The following is a 14,947-nucleotide window of genomic DNA, read 5'->3' as shown; positions in this document are numbered from 1 at the left end:
AAAGAGTTTTCAGCTGATTTAACTTAAGACCAGAAAAAAGCTGATTTAGGTTGAAAAATATTCTTTTCATGTGACCTTCTTGCTGCACATAGGTGTTCCTGATTAGACTTGGAAGGGTTGAGATACCACAAATGTTCAGACATTATGCATAGTTTATTTCATACAGTATCAGGAACCAGACCTCTTGATTCTAATACTTTAATCCCTCAGTAGCAGAATGCCATATTACTAGCATCATTCATAGCATTATCGCCAAGGAACTGTGTTGCAGATGTTGCATATTTGTTGGCAAGGTCTTTTTCTGGTTCTTCGATTGTACCACAATGCAAGTTCTTGAGAAGGATATTAAGAAAGTAATTAGATAATGATCAGACCAGTCTACGATAATCAGGCCCTTTGCAAGGATGGAGGTTTCTCTTGCAGTGATTAGGTCTATGGCGGCCCCTTTGATGAGTATAACTTTCAAATAGTGCTGAAAAAAGCCATAATCAATTGTGTAGAAGTCAATAAAGAGGTCAAATGGAGGTTGAATTGTTGTAACACAGAAAGCATCTATTGTGAGGTTCAATTGCTCCATAAAATCTTGAACACATGGATTATTCTCCCTGGGGGGTGGGAAATAATTTGAATATTGGTGGCTTTAGAGCCAATAGACTTAAGTTCAAGGATCTAAAAAGAGAAGGCCTGCAATTATGATACATCAAGGTATAGGAGTATGAGGAGTCAGGAAAACACCTCAATTTTGTCCTCCTTAGCTAGATGTAAACTGGAGGATCCAGGAGGCAGGAGTAGTTCCATGACCGGTTGATATGCTTTATGAAAGGATGCTTCCATAAGCACCATAAGATCCAGATGCATGTCGACTATGAAATCAGCAACTTCTATTTGGAATGTTACTGCTGAGTGGCAGTTATGAAGCATACATTGTAATGAAGAGGAAAAGGTGATCTCATAAATAGAGGACTTAAGTGGGATCTCCAAAAGATTTGTAGGCTCAGCATTCCTTTTTGATAACTGCCTGTGGAGTGGACCAACCAAAATAGTGATCGTGCTTTCGGATTGGCTTCTCATCAGGAGTCCTAGTAGTATTTGAAGAATAGGTGTCTGTAGCATTGACCCCTCCTGTATTTACCTGCCACATCTGCATCTCTGAGCTACAGTGGGCAAACAACTCTTTAATCTCCCCAGAAGTGTCAGTATAGTTTGCATGGATGGTGTAGCTGATTTGGTTTGGGGTGGAACTGTATTCAGCTCAGAATAACGAGATACTCATGGGGGACTTTTTCTTGCAGGACTTTGGTACTGGTTGTTCCCGGGCTCAAACTCTTCCAGACATTTTATGTTAAATGTTTATTTATAGAAAGATAGTACATTTTGCTGATCAAGATATTCGTGACATTAGAAAGATCAATAGAGATGGGGCCGCTAGAACAAGAGGGGCTTGGAATTACTATGTTGACGGGGCAGAACATGAAAGAAAGAGGAAAAAGAATCCGATCAGTGAGCATAGAGGAGTTGTTAACAGTGCTGTTTTACTTAACATTTAGGGGACTGGTCCAATTAGAACTAGTGCACAGAATAGGTAGACTTGGACAGAGTGGTTAACCTTGTGGTCCTTGCCCAGAGCCCTCTCCTGTGATATGTAGGATATGAAGCCCCGGTAGAGTGGGGAGGTATTATGGCAGAGAAAGTAGGGGGGAGGTTTTGAGGTGTAAGAAAAGGTGGCGATTGCCTCAAAAGAAGGAGCGGTACGCACACACAGGTGAATTGGCGGTCTATGGATGGAGAAGAAGATGCTTCATTAGAGGCACATGAAACATGAAGTGCATCAACAGTTTCTAAATATATGAGATTAGGAAAGAAGTACTTCAAAGGGGGTTTCTAGAAGGTGGAGACGTACAGAGGAAGAGAAAGAAAATTAGTGAAGGAGGGGGGAGTATGATTGTGATGAACCAAGAACAAACTGGTCAAAGGCATGAGAAGGAGGAAAACAGAGGCTCATCAGAAATGTCACAAGGCTCATCAGAAATGGCACGTTGTCACAGCTATCAGAGGAGTCTTTATATATCGAATAATATTTTCCTATATGATGCAGTAAAACAAAAACAAACATATTATAAACCATTTGTGCACTTGTGTGCAGTCCTTCATTACTCTGTTTTGCCTTTTATTTTCATGTCAAGTCTTAAATGCGCCCGTTAGGTCACCTCTTTATATGCGTTCACCAAGTGAAACACCAAGTGCTGATGGAATTTCTTGTAGTATTTGATGGGAAAACCATCAGGGCCGGGGTCTTCCCGGACTGGACAGCCAGTATAGCGCCCTCCACCTCCTCCTCCGTCAAGGGCAGGTCCAGCTCCGCGGCCAAGGACGCCGAAATAGAGGGCAGTGGAATGTCCCCCAAAATGGGGTTTTCCTGTTCCGCTGAGGGTTGGGGAACCAGGTCATAGAGGTCCTCATAATATGAGGCAAAAGTACATGCAATTTCCGTCAGATCCTCCCGTGCAGCACAGGTGTGGTCCCTGATGAGGGGTACCACCCAGGTCAAGACATCCTGAGTCACCAGCCAATAAAGCAATTTTCCAGTTTTGTACTCCGACTCATAGACCCTCTGGTCAAGGCTTGCCAGCACTGCCTAGCTTCTGCTAGTGACACCTGCCAAATCTCTGCCCGTAGGAGCGCCAGCTGTTCTTCGTCCCCCTCTCACCAGTTTGTCAAGCCCGACTCTCCAGGTCCGTCAGCTTACCCTCCAGGTCGGTCACCCACTGAGATTGTTTGGCCTCCCTCTGTCTGACTCTCAGTGAGGGCTTGCTAGCTGCCCATAGGATCCCCGCCAAAGTCACAACCCATTGTTTTCCTTAAAATAGTGGCCAATTTGTTGATCAATAAACTCGGCACATTCAGGATCCCTCAGGTACCAAGTACTAAAACACCACATCGGCCATCGAGTCTGCAGGGGAGTCCCCCAGTCCATCAAGATCGGCGCATGATCCGAGATACCGCAAACCAGTATTTGTACTGAAGTCAAACCCAAGAGATCCCCTGCCGGTAGCCACACCAGGGCTGTCCGTGCCTCCGTGTGATGAGCCGCCAACTGATGTGTGAATGTCCTCTTCTGCGGGTGCTACGACCGCCATGCATCACACAAACCCAACGAATCTGCCCATGTTGAGACGCACGATGACCCAACCCATCTACCTGGGTGAGGGCTAGCTGAGGTATCTTGGATCGGGTCCGGGACCACACTAAAGTCCCCCCCACTACCGTGGTACCCTGCGGGAGGGCGAGCAGCAAACTACTTAACCCTGTCAATGAGAACCAAAGGAGCTGCGGGGGGCATAGCACGAAATTAAGATAACCTGCCCGCTAGCTAGGTGGCCCTTCACACCGATCTACCTCCCTTGGGGGCTAACATGGACCCCGGACACCAGCAGGGGCAATGACCTATGGAGCATCAGGGCCACTCCCCTAGAGCCTCTAGTGAATCCGGCATGGAACACCCGGTTGTATCTAAAGCACTCAAGAAACATACACTGGGTCCCGACCAAATTGGTCTCCAGCAAGAGGACAATCCTTGGACGGTACCTCCTGATGTATCGCAGTACAGTGGATCTCTTAATATGGTTCCAAGAGAGTATCGTAAACATAACGCTGGTGTGCTGGTTAGTACTAAGCATATCCAAGGCCCCATAGACAGCCTGTTCCGCCAAGCGCGTGGGCCACCCAGATCACCCAAGGACCACGTATCCACATACATAGCACTCACTGTAAACAAGTCGAACCTAAAAAGAAAACAGTTAATGTAACAAGAATAAGAATAGCACCTAGGAACATCCCAAAATCCTCCGTAGGCCCCCACCCAATACTTCACCCCCTGAAGCATCAGTCGCCCTTCCCCAACACATTTGCTAACCAGTAAGTAAAACAGTCAGTTTTGGGAGTCCTCACAATTTGGTGGTGCCTTAATTACGGATGTGCCACCTGTCCATATTTATTAACATAATACAAAGTGATTCATTCATTAAGGCCTCAGCCCCTCCCAGCGCCTCGGCAGCCACTGCTAACCAGGTCCCAGACACAGGCCCACCCCACAAACTCAAGGTCACTCCAAGGTGCTCGGGACCCCCTCAGTCAATATAAACAGGGCGGGTGTAGCCACCAAACCAGCGTCTAGATCAGTCTCCTCCTGCAGCTCATGAGGCGGTGGGGCCCGGGTGCTCTCCCTTCCCTCCCCAGCTTCCATCTGCGACCTTCTCGACTGGGAGCACTTGCTCCACATTCATGCCGGGAGGGGGTTCTCACCAGGATCCTTTGACCCCGGCCCAGCTCCTCCCCACTGTGTTGTTGGCCTCAGGTCCCATTTCTCTGCTGCCTAGTCCCATGCCTGTCCTGGAGTATCGAAAAAGTAGGTATTACATTGAAACATCACTTTTAGGCGGGTGGGGAAAAGCAGCATATAGCGGAGGTTCAGCATTCGAAGTTTCCTTTTCACTGCCTCAAAGAATCTGCGTTTTTGCTGCACTGCCCTGGAGTAGTCTGGAAAAATCAAGACTTTGGAGTTCTGATACCAAAGGTCTGCCTGGGCCCTGGCTTCCCACAGAATCGTATTCCGGTCCCTAAAATTCAGGATCCGTAGAATAATTGGCCAGGGGGAGCGCCGACCGGAGGCCGAGGTGCCAACGAACGAGGCACACGTTCTATAACGAAGGTGGCGGACAACTTTCCCACTGGCATCCAGGTGCGGAACCACCTCTCAAGCACCACAGCCAGGTCAGGCGCATCCAAGGCCTCCGGCAGGCCCACCAGTCACAAGTTGTTGCGCTGGGCCCGATTCTCAGCATTTTCCGCTCGCTTCTGCAGATCAGCCATCAACGATGTGAGGGTTGAGACCTGGTGCTTAAGGAGGGCCAGGTCATCCTCCGCCGTTGAGATACGCTTTTCACCTTCGGTCACCCTCCCCACCACTCCTTGAAGGTCTGCCGGATCAGTGAGAGATCTTTGCGAAGCTCGTTTACCTTGTGCTCCATGGCTTCCCGCAAGTCCTGGATTGCTTAAAGGATGGCGCCAAGGTCCGGCAGAGATGCCGCCGGCCCCAAGGAGGAACTGGTTGTTCCAACCCCCCAGCAGGAGCAGGGAGCGTGTATTGGTCCATTGCTGTCTGGACCTGCGCGGGCGGCGGCTGTCTGTTACAACCCATGGAAGCTCAAACAAGCACCCCAACCACCGGGGGCGAGAGGGGTAAGGGCCCAGCGATGACCCCCAGCCCAGCCGTCCACGCTCGGGGGGTTGGGGGGACCACAGCATGTCGCTCTGTCCTCCACTCGGCCCGTGGAGGAAATGGGGGGCCCTCACTTCACCACAAGTCAATCCTCAATGCCCCCCCCTTAAATGGTCCCAGCACCTGCTTCCGCCCCAATGATTTTCAATGGTTGGTTGACCGACAGAGCCCAGTGATGATCCACCACCATTTGCCACAATGCTTCCTGGGGGGGGGGGGGGGGGGGGGGGGAGGGAAGGTGTTTCCAACCAACCAGCCAGGAACTAGCCTCCCCATCTCTGTTCTGACTTCCACAGCACAGATCCGTCCCCTCACCTGCTCCCCCTTTAGGGTCACTGACGAAGAGCTGGGGCCTGCCACACAGGCTCTCCAAGGACCCCACAGGCCCGAGTGCACACTACGCGGTACTGGCCATTCCAAAGTCAGGCTGTGCAGCGTCTCACCAATTTCGGGACTGACTCTACCAGTGTCCAGGTTGTCCGCAGGCCCCCGACCGCCGTCGCTCACCAGGCATCCTCAGTGCTGGGGGCCCCTGGATCTGGCAATTTCAACGGCTCTGGAGAAGCAGGAGTCTCTCACGTGGTGCCTCCCTTAAAGATCAGGCAGGTATCACGGAAGGCGCACAGTGCCAGCCAAAGTCCTTTTCCCGGTGCCCCACTCCAGCGAGGGCCGGGTCCGTCCTGCCCCCCAGCCAACAGCACTGTTCGGCGGCCCCCATACCATCAGTGGTCACCCTGGTCAGGTAAGATGCGGGCGGATTTAGAGCAGGCAGTGGAGCCCTGCTACAATCCGGTCCTCATGTTGGCTTGCCAAGACACACCCCAGAGCACTGTATTTTAGAGGTTTTAGCCTGAAGAAGGCCATTGCTGCACTCTTAGCTATATAAATGCAATTACTAAATAAATTGTCTATCAGCTGCCTAAACAAGATTAACATACAGCTGTTTACACATTTTTAAAACAAAAGGATCCAGAAATTAATTGAAAGAATCACAAAACGCACGCATGCAAAAATTGGCAATCTGAAAAAATTACTATTAGTCCTAAAAGTCAGGTTTGCATGCATACGTTTTCACTGCCTCTGAGGATTTTCAGCATGCACATGAGGCATCTAGAAGAGTGGATGTGTGCATATATTTAGAGTGCACTGAAAAGGAATGTAAATGAGCTGGCTTTCATAAACTTTAGCAATGCTTTTCTCACACGTCAAACTTGGCATGATGATTTTTCCCAATGTCTTGATGACAAATTATATTAGGTTAAAAACTCCTAAAATGAGAAATATTTTTTAGTGACAAATAGTTTTATTTCAATTGTGAGGGACCCACTCTCATAGCAACTCCTCATGCCCTCCCAACTCCTTTGTCTGGCCAGTTTTCCAATACTTTTGCATTCTCTGCCACAATCTCCTTATTGCTAGATCTCCCTCCCACTATCTAAAATAGTAAAGATACTATGGGGGTCATTACGACCCTGGTGGTCTCCGACCGCCAGGGGTAATGTGGCGTCCGTACCGCCAACAGGCTGGCGGTACGGAGACCTGTATTACGACCGCAGCGGTAGCGCCGCGGTCGCACCGCCGGGGCCGGCGGTTTCCTGACGTTTTAGCCCCGGCGGTGATAATCCACCAGGGCAGCGCTGCCCTGGGGATTATGACTCCCCTACCGCCAGCCTGTTTCTGGCGGTTTGCACCGCCAGGAAGAGGCTAGCGGTAAGGGGAGTCCTGGGGCCCCTGGGGGCCCCTGCACTGCCCATGCCACTGGCACGTCCGCAACACCGCCGGCTCCATTAGGAGCCGGCTCCTATGTTGCGGCCGCATCCCCGCTGGGCCGGCGGGCGTAAACTAGGTTTGCGCCCGCCGGCCCAGCGGGAATGTTGTAATGGGGTCCGCTGGAATGCGGCCGCATTGGCGGCCGCACGGCGGTTACCGCTTGCCACCCGCCAAGCTTGTAATGACCCCCTATGTGTTCACAGTTCCGCATTTCAGAGTGAGCTGGAATACCTGTTGTTTTCAAGCTCTGGTGACGAATGGGTCGTTGCACTGCCTGCTATTTGCATAGGAGTTTATGATGCAATCGTCAAAAGAATAAGAGTGCCACAAACAATGTCAAAGTGCTGAGAAGGGTGAAGGAGTCTGCTTACCAGAACCAAGTCCCAATCGGATGCCTCCCAGAAAATGGTTGGTCAGTTTTTCGTGGTCCCACATGGTCAGTTCAACACAGGCATCCTTCAGATCCTCCGTATGGAACCCGTCGTAAACGATAGTGTGGTTAAAAACTGGGTTGGGGTCTTTCTTTATGACTCGCGTCTTCTGATAACTCTTCTTACTTGTATCGGGAAGCACATAACTGAAAGAGGGAAATACCACAAAATTGATGTCTGTTCTGGCAATGCAGAACAAGCATTGGCAAAACAAAATAGAGCTATTGGTTTTGGCAATGTGTTTTGCCATGTTGTACACCAGTGTGGCTGCTGTTCAGCATGGCTAAAAGTTAGTGGTATGGAGTGTCTGAGTGGTGAGGGGTAGTACAGTGTCATAGAGTGGATTTTTTGGAGTGTCAGAGTGGAGTAGGGAGAGTAGACTGTTGTAGAGTTGAGTAGAGAGGACTGGAGTTCAGTGGTTCAGTGGCAGGGAGTGTCGTGGAGTGGAATAGGTTGGAGTGGATTGAATTAGTGGGGTGGATTGGATTGGGTAGAGTGGGTGGATTGAGTGGAGTGGGGTGGATTGGTGTGGTGTGGGGTGGATTGGATTGGAATGAGGTGGATTGAAATGGGGTGAGGTGGATTTGAGTGGGGTGGATTAGATTAGATTGGGTGGGTGGTTTGGTGTGGATTGAATTGGAGTGATAGGGCTGGGGTGGGGTAGATTGGATTGTGTGGTGGATTGAAGAGGAGAAGATTTTAATGAAGTGGGTTGGATTGGATACACTGGATGGGAGTAGGGTGGATTGGAGTAGGGTAGGGTGAATTGGACTGGAGTGGGGTGGATTGGATTAAAGTGGGGTGGATTGCACTGGAATGGATTGACTGGAGTGGGGTGGACTGAACTGGGGTGGAGTGGAGTGGATTGGATTGGGATAGAGTGTGGTGGATTGGGATAAATGGGATGGATTTGGGGGTGTGTGGATTGGATTGGAGTGGGGTGGATTGAAATGGGGTGGGCAGATTGGATTGGGGTGTGGCAGGCTGCAGTGAGATGGATTTGAGTGGGGTTGGGTGGATTGGAGTGGGGTGTGTTGCATTGGGGTGGATTGGAGTGGAGTAGGGTGGGGTGAATTGTATTGATTGGAGTGGAGTACGGTGGGGTGGACTGTAGTGGAGTGGACTGGATTGGAGTGGGGTGGATTGGATTCGGGTAGACTGAATGGATTGGAGCGCAGTGGACTGAACTGGGATATGGTGGGGTGGACTGGGGTAGAGTGGGGTGGATTGGACTAGTGTGGAGTGGATTGGACTGAAATGGGGAGGGGTGGACTGGGATGGAGTAGGGTGGGGTGGATTGGGGTGGGTTTGATTGGGGAGGGGTGGATTGCAATGAGGTGAGGTGGACTGGATTGGTGTGGGATGAATTGGATTGGTGTGATGGGTGGACGAGTGGTTTGGACAGGAGTGGGTTGGATGAGTGGGGTGGATTGGATTGGGTTGGATCAGAGTGAGCTGGATTTGATTGAGTGGGTTGAATTGGATTGAGTGTGGTGGTTTAGGGTGGGGTGGGTTGGACTGGGGTGAGGTGGACTGAATTGGGGTGGAGTGGAGGGATTGAGTTGGGGTGGATTGGAATGAGGTGAGTTGACTGGACAGGAATGGATTGTGGTGGATCGAAAGAAGTGGGGTGGATTGGATTAGAGTGGGATGGATTGGAATCGAGTGGGTTGGATTAGACTGGAGTGGGGTGGATTGGAGTGGTGTGGATTGGATTGGACTGGTGTGGGGTGGATTAACTGGAGAGGGGTGGACTGGATTGGAGTGGTAGATCAAAGTGGTTTGCAGTGGGGTGGATTAATGTGGACTGAATTGGACTGAAGTGGGGTGGATTTTATTGGAGAGGGATGGATTAGGGTGGTGTGGGTGGATTGAGTAAGGTGGACTGGGTAGCAGTGGACTTGACCTGAGTGGGATGGTTTGGATTGGAGTAGGGTGGGTTGGATTGGAGTGGGGTGGGATGGATTGGAGCGGGACGGGATGGATTGGAGTGGGGTGGATCAGACTGGAGTGGGGTGGATCAGACTGGAGTGGGGTGGATTGGACTTGAGTGATTGGATTGGATTGTGTTGGGGTTGATTGGGGTGAGGTGGATTGGAATAAGATGTATTGGGTGGGGTGGGGTGGGCTAGATTCGACTGTGCTGGACTGGATTGTATTAGGGTAGCTTGTGGTGGCTAGGAGTCGGGTAAATTGGGATAGAGTGCGGTAGATTGGATTAGATGGGAGGATTGGAGTGGGGCAAACTGGAGAGGGGCAGATTATTTTGGATTGGAGTGGGGCAGTTTGGAGTTGGGCAGATTATTTTGGATTAAAGTGAGGCAGATTGGAGTGGGGAAAATCATTTTGTATTTGAGTGCAGCAGATTACAGCGGGCAGATTGATTTGGATTGGGGTAGACTGGAGTGGTGTGGATTCTTTTGGATTGGAATGGGAAAAATTGTTTTGTACTGGAGTGGTGCAGCAGATTGCAGTAGGGCAGATTGCTTTGGATTAGGGGCAGACTGGAGTGGAGCACAATCTTTTGGATTGCAGTGGGGCAGATAGTTTTGGATTGGAGTGCAGCAGATTGCAGCGGGGCAGAATGCTTTGGATTGGGGCAGAGTGGAGTGGATTGTTTTGGGTTGGAGTGGGCAGATTGTTTTGGACTGGAGTGGGGCAGATTGGAGTGGGGTAGATGGAACTGAGTCATATTATTTTGGATTGGAGTGGGGGATATTGTTTTGGATTGCAGTGGGGCAGATTGTTTTTGACTGGGGCAGATTGCAGGGGGACAGATAGTTCTGGATTGGAGTGGGGCAGATTGGAGTGGGGTAGATTGGAGTGAGGCAGACTGGAGAGGGGCAGATTGTTTTGGATTGGAGTGGGGCATACTGTTTTAGACTGGAGTGGGGCACATTGTTGTGGATTGGAGTGGGGCAGATTAATTTGGAGTGGTGCATGCAGATTGTTTTGGATTGGAGTGGGGCAAACTGGAGTGGAGCAGTTTAGATTGTGGTGGGTTGGCTGGAGTGGGTTCCACTGCGGTGAGTGGTGTGGATTGGGGTGGATTGTGGTAGGGTGGATTGGGGTGAAGCCCATGATTATGCGTTAATGCATCATTTGAGAAATGACACAATAAAAAAGTGTTGCTTTGCAATATTTAGAACAAGATAATCATCTTCTTTTGAGAACAGCGCCCATAAACATAAACACAGTGATAAAAGACGACTTGTCAAAATAAAAGAAAGCTAGCTATAAAAAATAAGACTTAGCAATTTTGTTTGTCTGGCTGGGCACGTTTTTGCTACTCACAAGCCTTCGGTTTGCAGGGCACTAGAAGTTAAAAAGAACAAAATAGTACCTCAATCATGTCGGGAGCAGCAGACAGGCACTGATTAAGTTTAAGTTGAATCAATCAGTGCTTGGTCCCTGCTCCACATAGAGGAACGGAAATGATGGTGACGAATTATGAGGCTGTAAAGAAGACTGTCACGCAGGCCATCAAATGGTAAGCGACAAGTGGCTCTAAGCCCTTTACTGTACACAACAGAGTCTTGCAAGCAAGACACATTCGCTAGTGCATACAATTGCAGGCTCAACCCTAGAAACCTCTGGAACTCTGTGACCACCTCTCATCACAAAATATCAATACATGCAGTTGGGACAATTGGGAAATGTCTGATGTTAACTATTTACATCCAAAATAAGCAATACAGAAACATTCCCACTACGTGCTATGAATACTTACATATGTGTCAACTTTTGTAGCAATAGTGACTGTCTCTGTCATCTAATATAATTAGCAGAGTGCCTAATACAGTGGAACAGAGATTATTATGCACAGTTGCCAGGTGGCTGTGTCACATATTGCTAAGACATGCTGTGCAAAAACTGTGAACACTACAATGAACACTACAGAGGAACACTACTAATAGCAGGGACCAGTTATTTGATAATGAGATATCAAAAGACAATGAGTGGCCAATTAGGCCTCAGGTAGGCAATATAGTTTTCCTAGAATACACACAAAGCGTGATTAAATAAAGCTTTTAACAAGTTTCATATTGCTTGATTTCTTAGATGAGCCAGAAAATGGAAAGTGCCTAAAAAAACTCAGAAATGTATTCTTCAGTTACAGGTACATCAAGATGAAACAAGACTAAAATATAAGTACCAACTATTGATGTCTTGATACCTCAGTGTATAACTAGACCCAGAAAACCCTAACAGCTGTAAGTTCCACTTATCAATCTGAGCTCTGATTTCCTTCTCTTGGTCACTTTGTGTTGAGTATCGGAGAGGAAGCTTTGGGTCATCTCTCCTGCTTACATGCTCACCCTATAGTTCAAAGAACATCCTGGGCTTCTATGTTCTTTCAACACAAATCCCTATATTAGAAATGCCTAAATTCACCTCTCTGGTGCTGCTCTTTATGTGATGGTTAGACAGCGAAGCTGTTGCCGAACAATTATGTGAGAACTACCAGGAGAGATTTGTTGCCTCCACCCACATGTTGGGAGCCAGAAGTACATCTTTTGATTGGACGGATGTTGTGTGCTGCCACAAAAAAGTGCTTGCCCTCTACACAGCTGTGATCATTTTATTTAGGCAGCGGCCTGAGCATGAACTTTCAGGGGCACACATGTGCTGTTGAAATGCTATTAAAGTGTCTCAAATGACTTGATAAATTATAGTATTTTTCTCTGGCAGCTGCACAGTGGGGAGGAAGCAGCCATTAGCCTACGTGAATATTAGGTCTGGCTTGACAGTGCATTCATAAAGCAGACTTATTGGCATTGCCAATGGTTGTTCCTTATATCACAGTGCAGATGGGCTTTACATCTGCTTCCCCTTTCTGTACAAATACCCATTTTACTACTTTTCTACTCCACACTCTAAAATAAGAAGTGAAAACTGTCTTTTGTGGAAGTGCACACTTTCTGCACTTGCATGGACTCACTTTCATTATGACATACTTGCACATGTGGTCAATTGTACTTCAATACAGGCACAAATAAGCACAGTGCTTTATTTTGCACATAAGGCTTGCTAATACCAAAACATACCATTTTACGAAAGAGTCAACGCCTGATGGCCGAAGCTGAGGCAAATCTTTGGTATCCTTCACCCAGATATGAACTTCTCCAGAGGAAGGATTCTTTGGACCTGTGAAATGAAAGAGTTGTGGATTTTAAAATGCAGACTTCTAGGTGATTTTAAATATTTTTTCGTTTTGGACCTAAAACTTTTAGGACAGTATACAGGATGTACATGATTGGGCTGAATCTGAGAAACTGATGGTGCTGCTTGTAGTGGTACCAAATGTCTCTAACAGGCAGCGGGGAGGGGACAGAAAGGGCGAGGTGGGGGCAGTGACAGAGAAGGATACAGATACAGGTTACAGCCATGCAAAAGGGGACATTACAGAGCTGCAAGATCCTCCCAATGAAATAGACCGAAGACGTATGCCTTTGTAATAGCCCCTCCCCACACAAAACTATGAGTCCACCATTGGAAGCCACATGTCCAAGGACAAGCAGAATGGAGAAGAGCCATCATTGAGTGAGATCCTGGTGCCAGTCTGTCAGTACAGAACAGAACTGGAATACAAATAGATAACATGGCACTGGACTTTACTCATTAGGGCAGACCTAAGAAAAATGTCCAGCTATATGGAGATGGTGGAAAAATGACAACAGAACAGGCCTCAGACATAAAAAAACATGAAAGAAATCAAACACCTAGGAGGCAACAATCAGGGCTAACAGGGAGAGAGGAACCAACTCGTGGGGGTCCCGGAGCAGGTAGAGGGGCCCTCAGTTGAACTTCTTGTAAAGTCCCTTGTCCTGGAAACCCCCCAGCCGTAGGGACGGTCAAAGTTCTTCTCCGCAGAATGAGATAACTGGGCCCAGGTGCCTCTGCAGAAGCAAGGGGGTAGACCTAGAGAAATAACAGCCTGTGTCTACAACTGCCAGGACAAAGAGGGCATACTGCAGGCAGCGATAAGTAAAAACCTATTACAGTATGATAACACACAGATTCTGATATTCCATGATTCAGGCAATCATTTTAGGCACAACACAGATCCTTCGACAGAGAAAAGAGAACTAAGAACAAGAAATTCATACATAATGTTGGTCCCTTCTAAGTTCAGTGGCTTTGTAGAGGAGAAAGTCTGATATTTCACATCAATGGATGAGGACGTGTAGCGGAAGGGATAGTGTACAGTAAGTGAATTGACTTTGGAAAAGGACCCCATAAGTTGCTCAAAGGGAGGTGCTGAAGAATGACTGACAGTGACTTTGGATTCTTGGAAATCCAAAGTGGTGCCTGGAAGGTTACGGGGACCTGCACGCAAAAGGGGGTTCTTTCTTGAATGCAGACTCAGAACATGCATAAGGGCATAGCTGGTCAACTAACAAGCTATGGCACGAGCGACAAGTTTGCCAGAGGAAGGAGCGGTAAGTCAATTCTGCTGAAAAAAGCCAAAGCGGGACAGGCACATGGCTTGTCATCCTTTCAAAAGAAAGGGGTTCGCTAACGGGTATAATTTCCCTAATGAAGAGGTGGAAAATACAGGAGACAGAATAAAACCAGGAGCACAAAGTGCACAAGAGAAGAGGGTAGCAACTAGATGATAGTATAAAAACCCTTCATCAAAAATTTAAAAGTTTAATTGATAATTTATGGGTAATGGGCCACAGCAAGATTTGTTGGGTGAGGGAAAGCTGGAATAATTCACAGTAATATGTTACTTGCAAGAACAAAACAGGCATCAAAATAGCTGAAAAGGGAACCTATTAGGAATACTCTTCCTGTACGGGTCACAACAACAGACAGTAAAAGCTATACAAAATTGCACTTTCCTTGACATGCATGACATGGTACATCAATGAATCTTGCAACAAGGTAAAGTGAGGGTTGGTTCAGGAGGTACAGTCCACTCAGGCAGAACGCTGACATAGTGCACATTTGAAAGGTAAGCAATTCCATTTCATTGGGTAGGGGAAATGCAGGGAATTGTCCTACTCATAATACACCATCAGGTTTAGTAGAGTTGCCATACTAGTTAAAAACTCAATCACTCTCACCCAGATCAAATATAGAGGGGTAGTGTGGCATGATATGCAGTGGTGAAGGGGACTGAGAGGGGGAATGACTACTCTTAGCCCAGGTTTATATATCTCTAGGCATCCAAGTCAATGCACTACATACATTAGGAGCAATGTCATCACAATTCCCGGATGCACTAACATTAGTAGGTGGAGACTTTATTTTAGTTATAGACCTGGGGTTGAAAAAGTCAATTAAAAACACCACCTGCGCCAGACACATAATAAAATGGCACGCAGTGCAGTAAGTCACCGCATCAAGTCACTTATTTAAAAGAATACAGAACATTTCTTCCTTTTCCCCTGCACGGGTGCCTTTTTTCTGCCTAGCGCCAACACAGACACCCTTGCACCATAGTGCAAGGGTGCCTCTA

General features: G+C 47.9%; 1 protein-coding gene across 4 annotated transcripts in view; it reads right to left on the bottom strand.

Annotated features, from left to right (window-relative positions):
* LOC138262001 (synaptotagmin-like protein 2) overlaps positions 1-14,947 on the bottom strand; it is a 482,740-nt gene that overhangs the window by 37,379 nt on the left and 430,414 nt on the right. For all 4 annotated transcript variants that reach the window (XM_069211640.1, XM_069211648.1, XM_069211658.1 and 1 more), the window contains 2 exons: positions 12,528-12,627; positions 7,420-7,625 (listed from right to left, as the gene is read on the bottom strand). In XM_069211640.1, coding sequence (XP_069067741.1) covers positions 7,420-7,625; positions 12,528-12,627 — 306 coding nt within the window. The remainder of the gene's footprint in view (positions 1-7,419; positions 7,626-12,527; positions 12,628-14,947) is intronic.

This window comes from Pleurodeles waltl, chromosome 2_1 (genome assembly GCF_031143425.1).
Source record: "Pleurodeles waltl isolate 20211129_DDA chromosome 2_1, aPleWal1.hap1.20221129, whole genome shotgun sequence".
NCBI classification, from domain to species: Eukaryota; Metazoa; Chordata; class Amphibia; order Caudata; family Salamandridae; genus Pleurodeles; species Pleurodeles waltl.
This window is presented reverse-complemented; position numbering and strand designations above follow the sequence as displayed.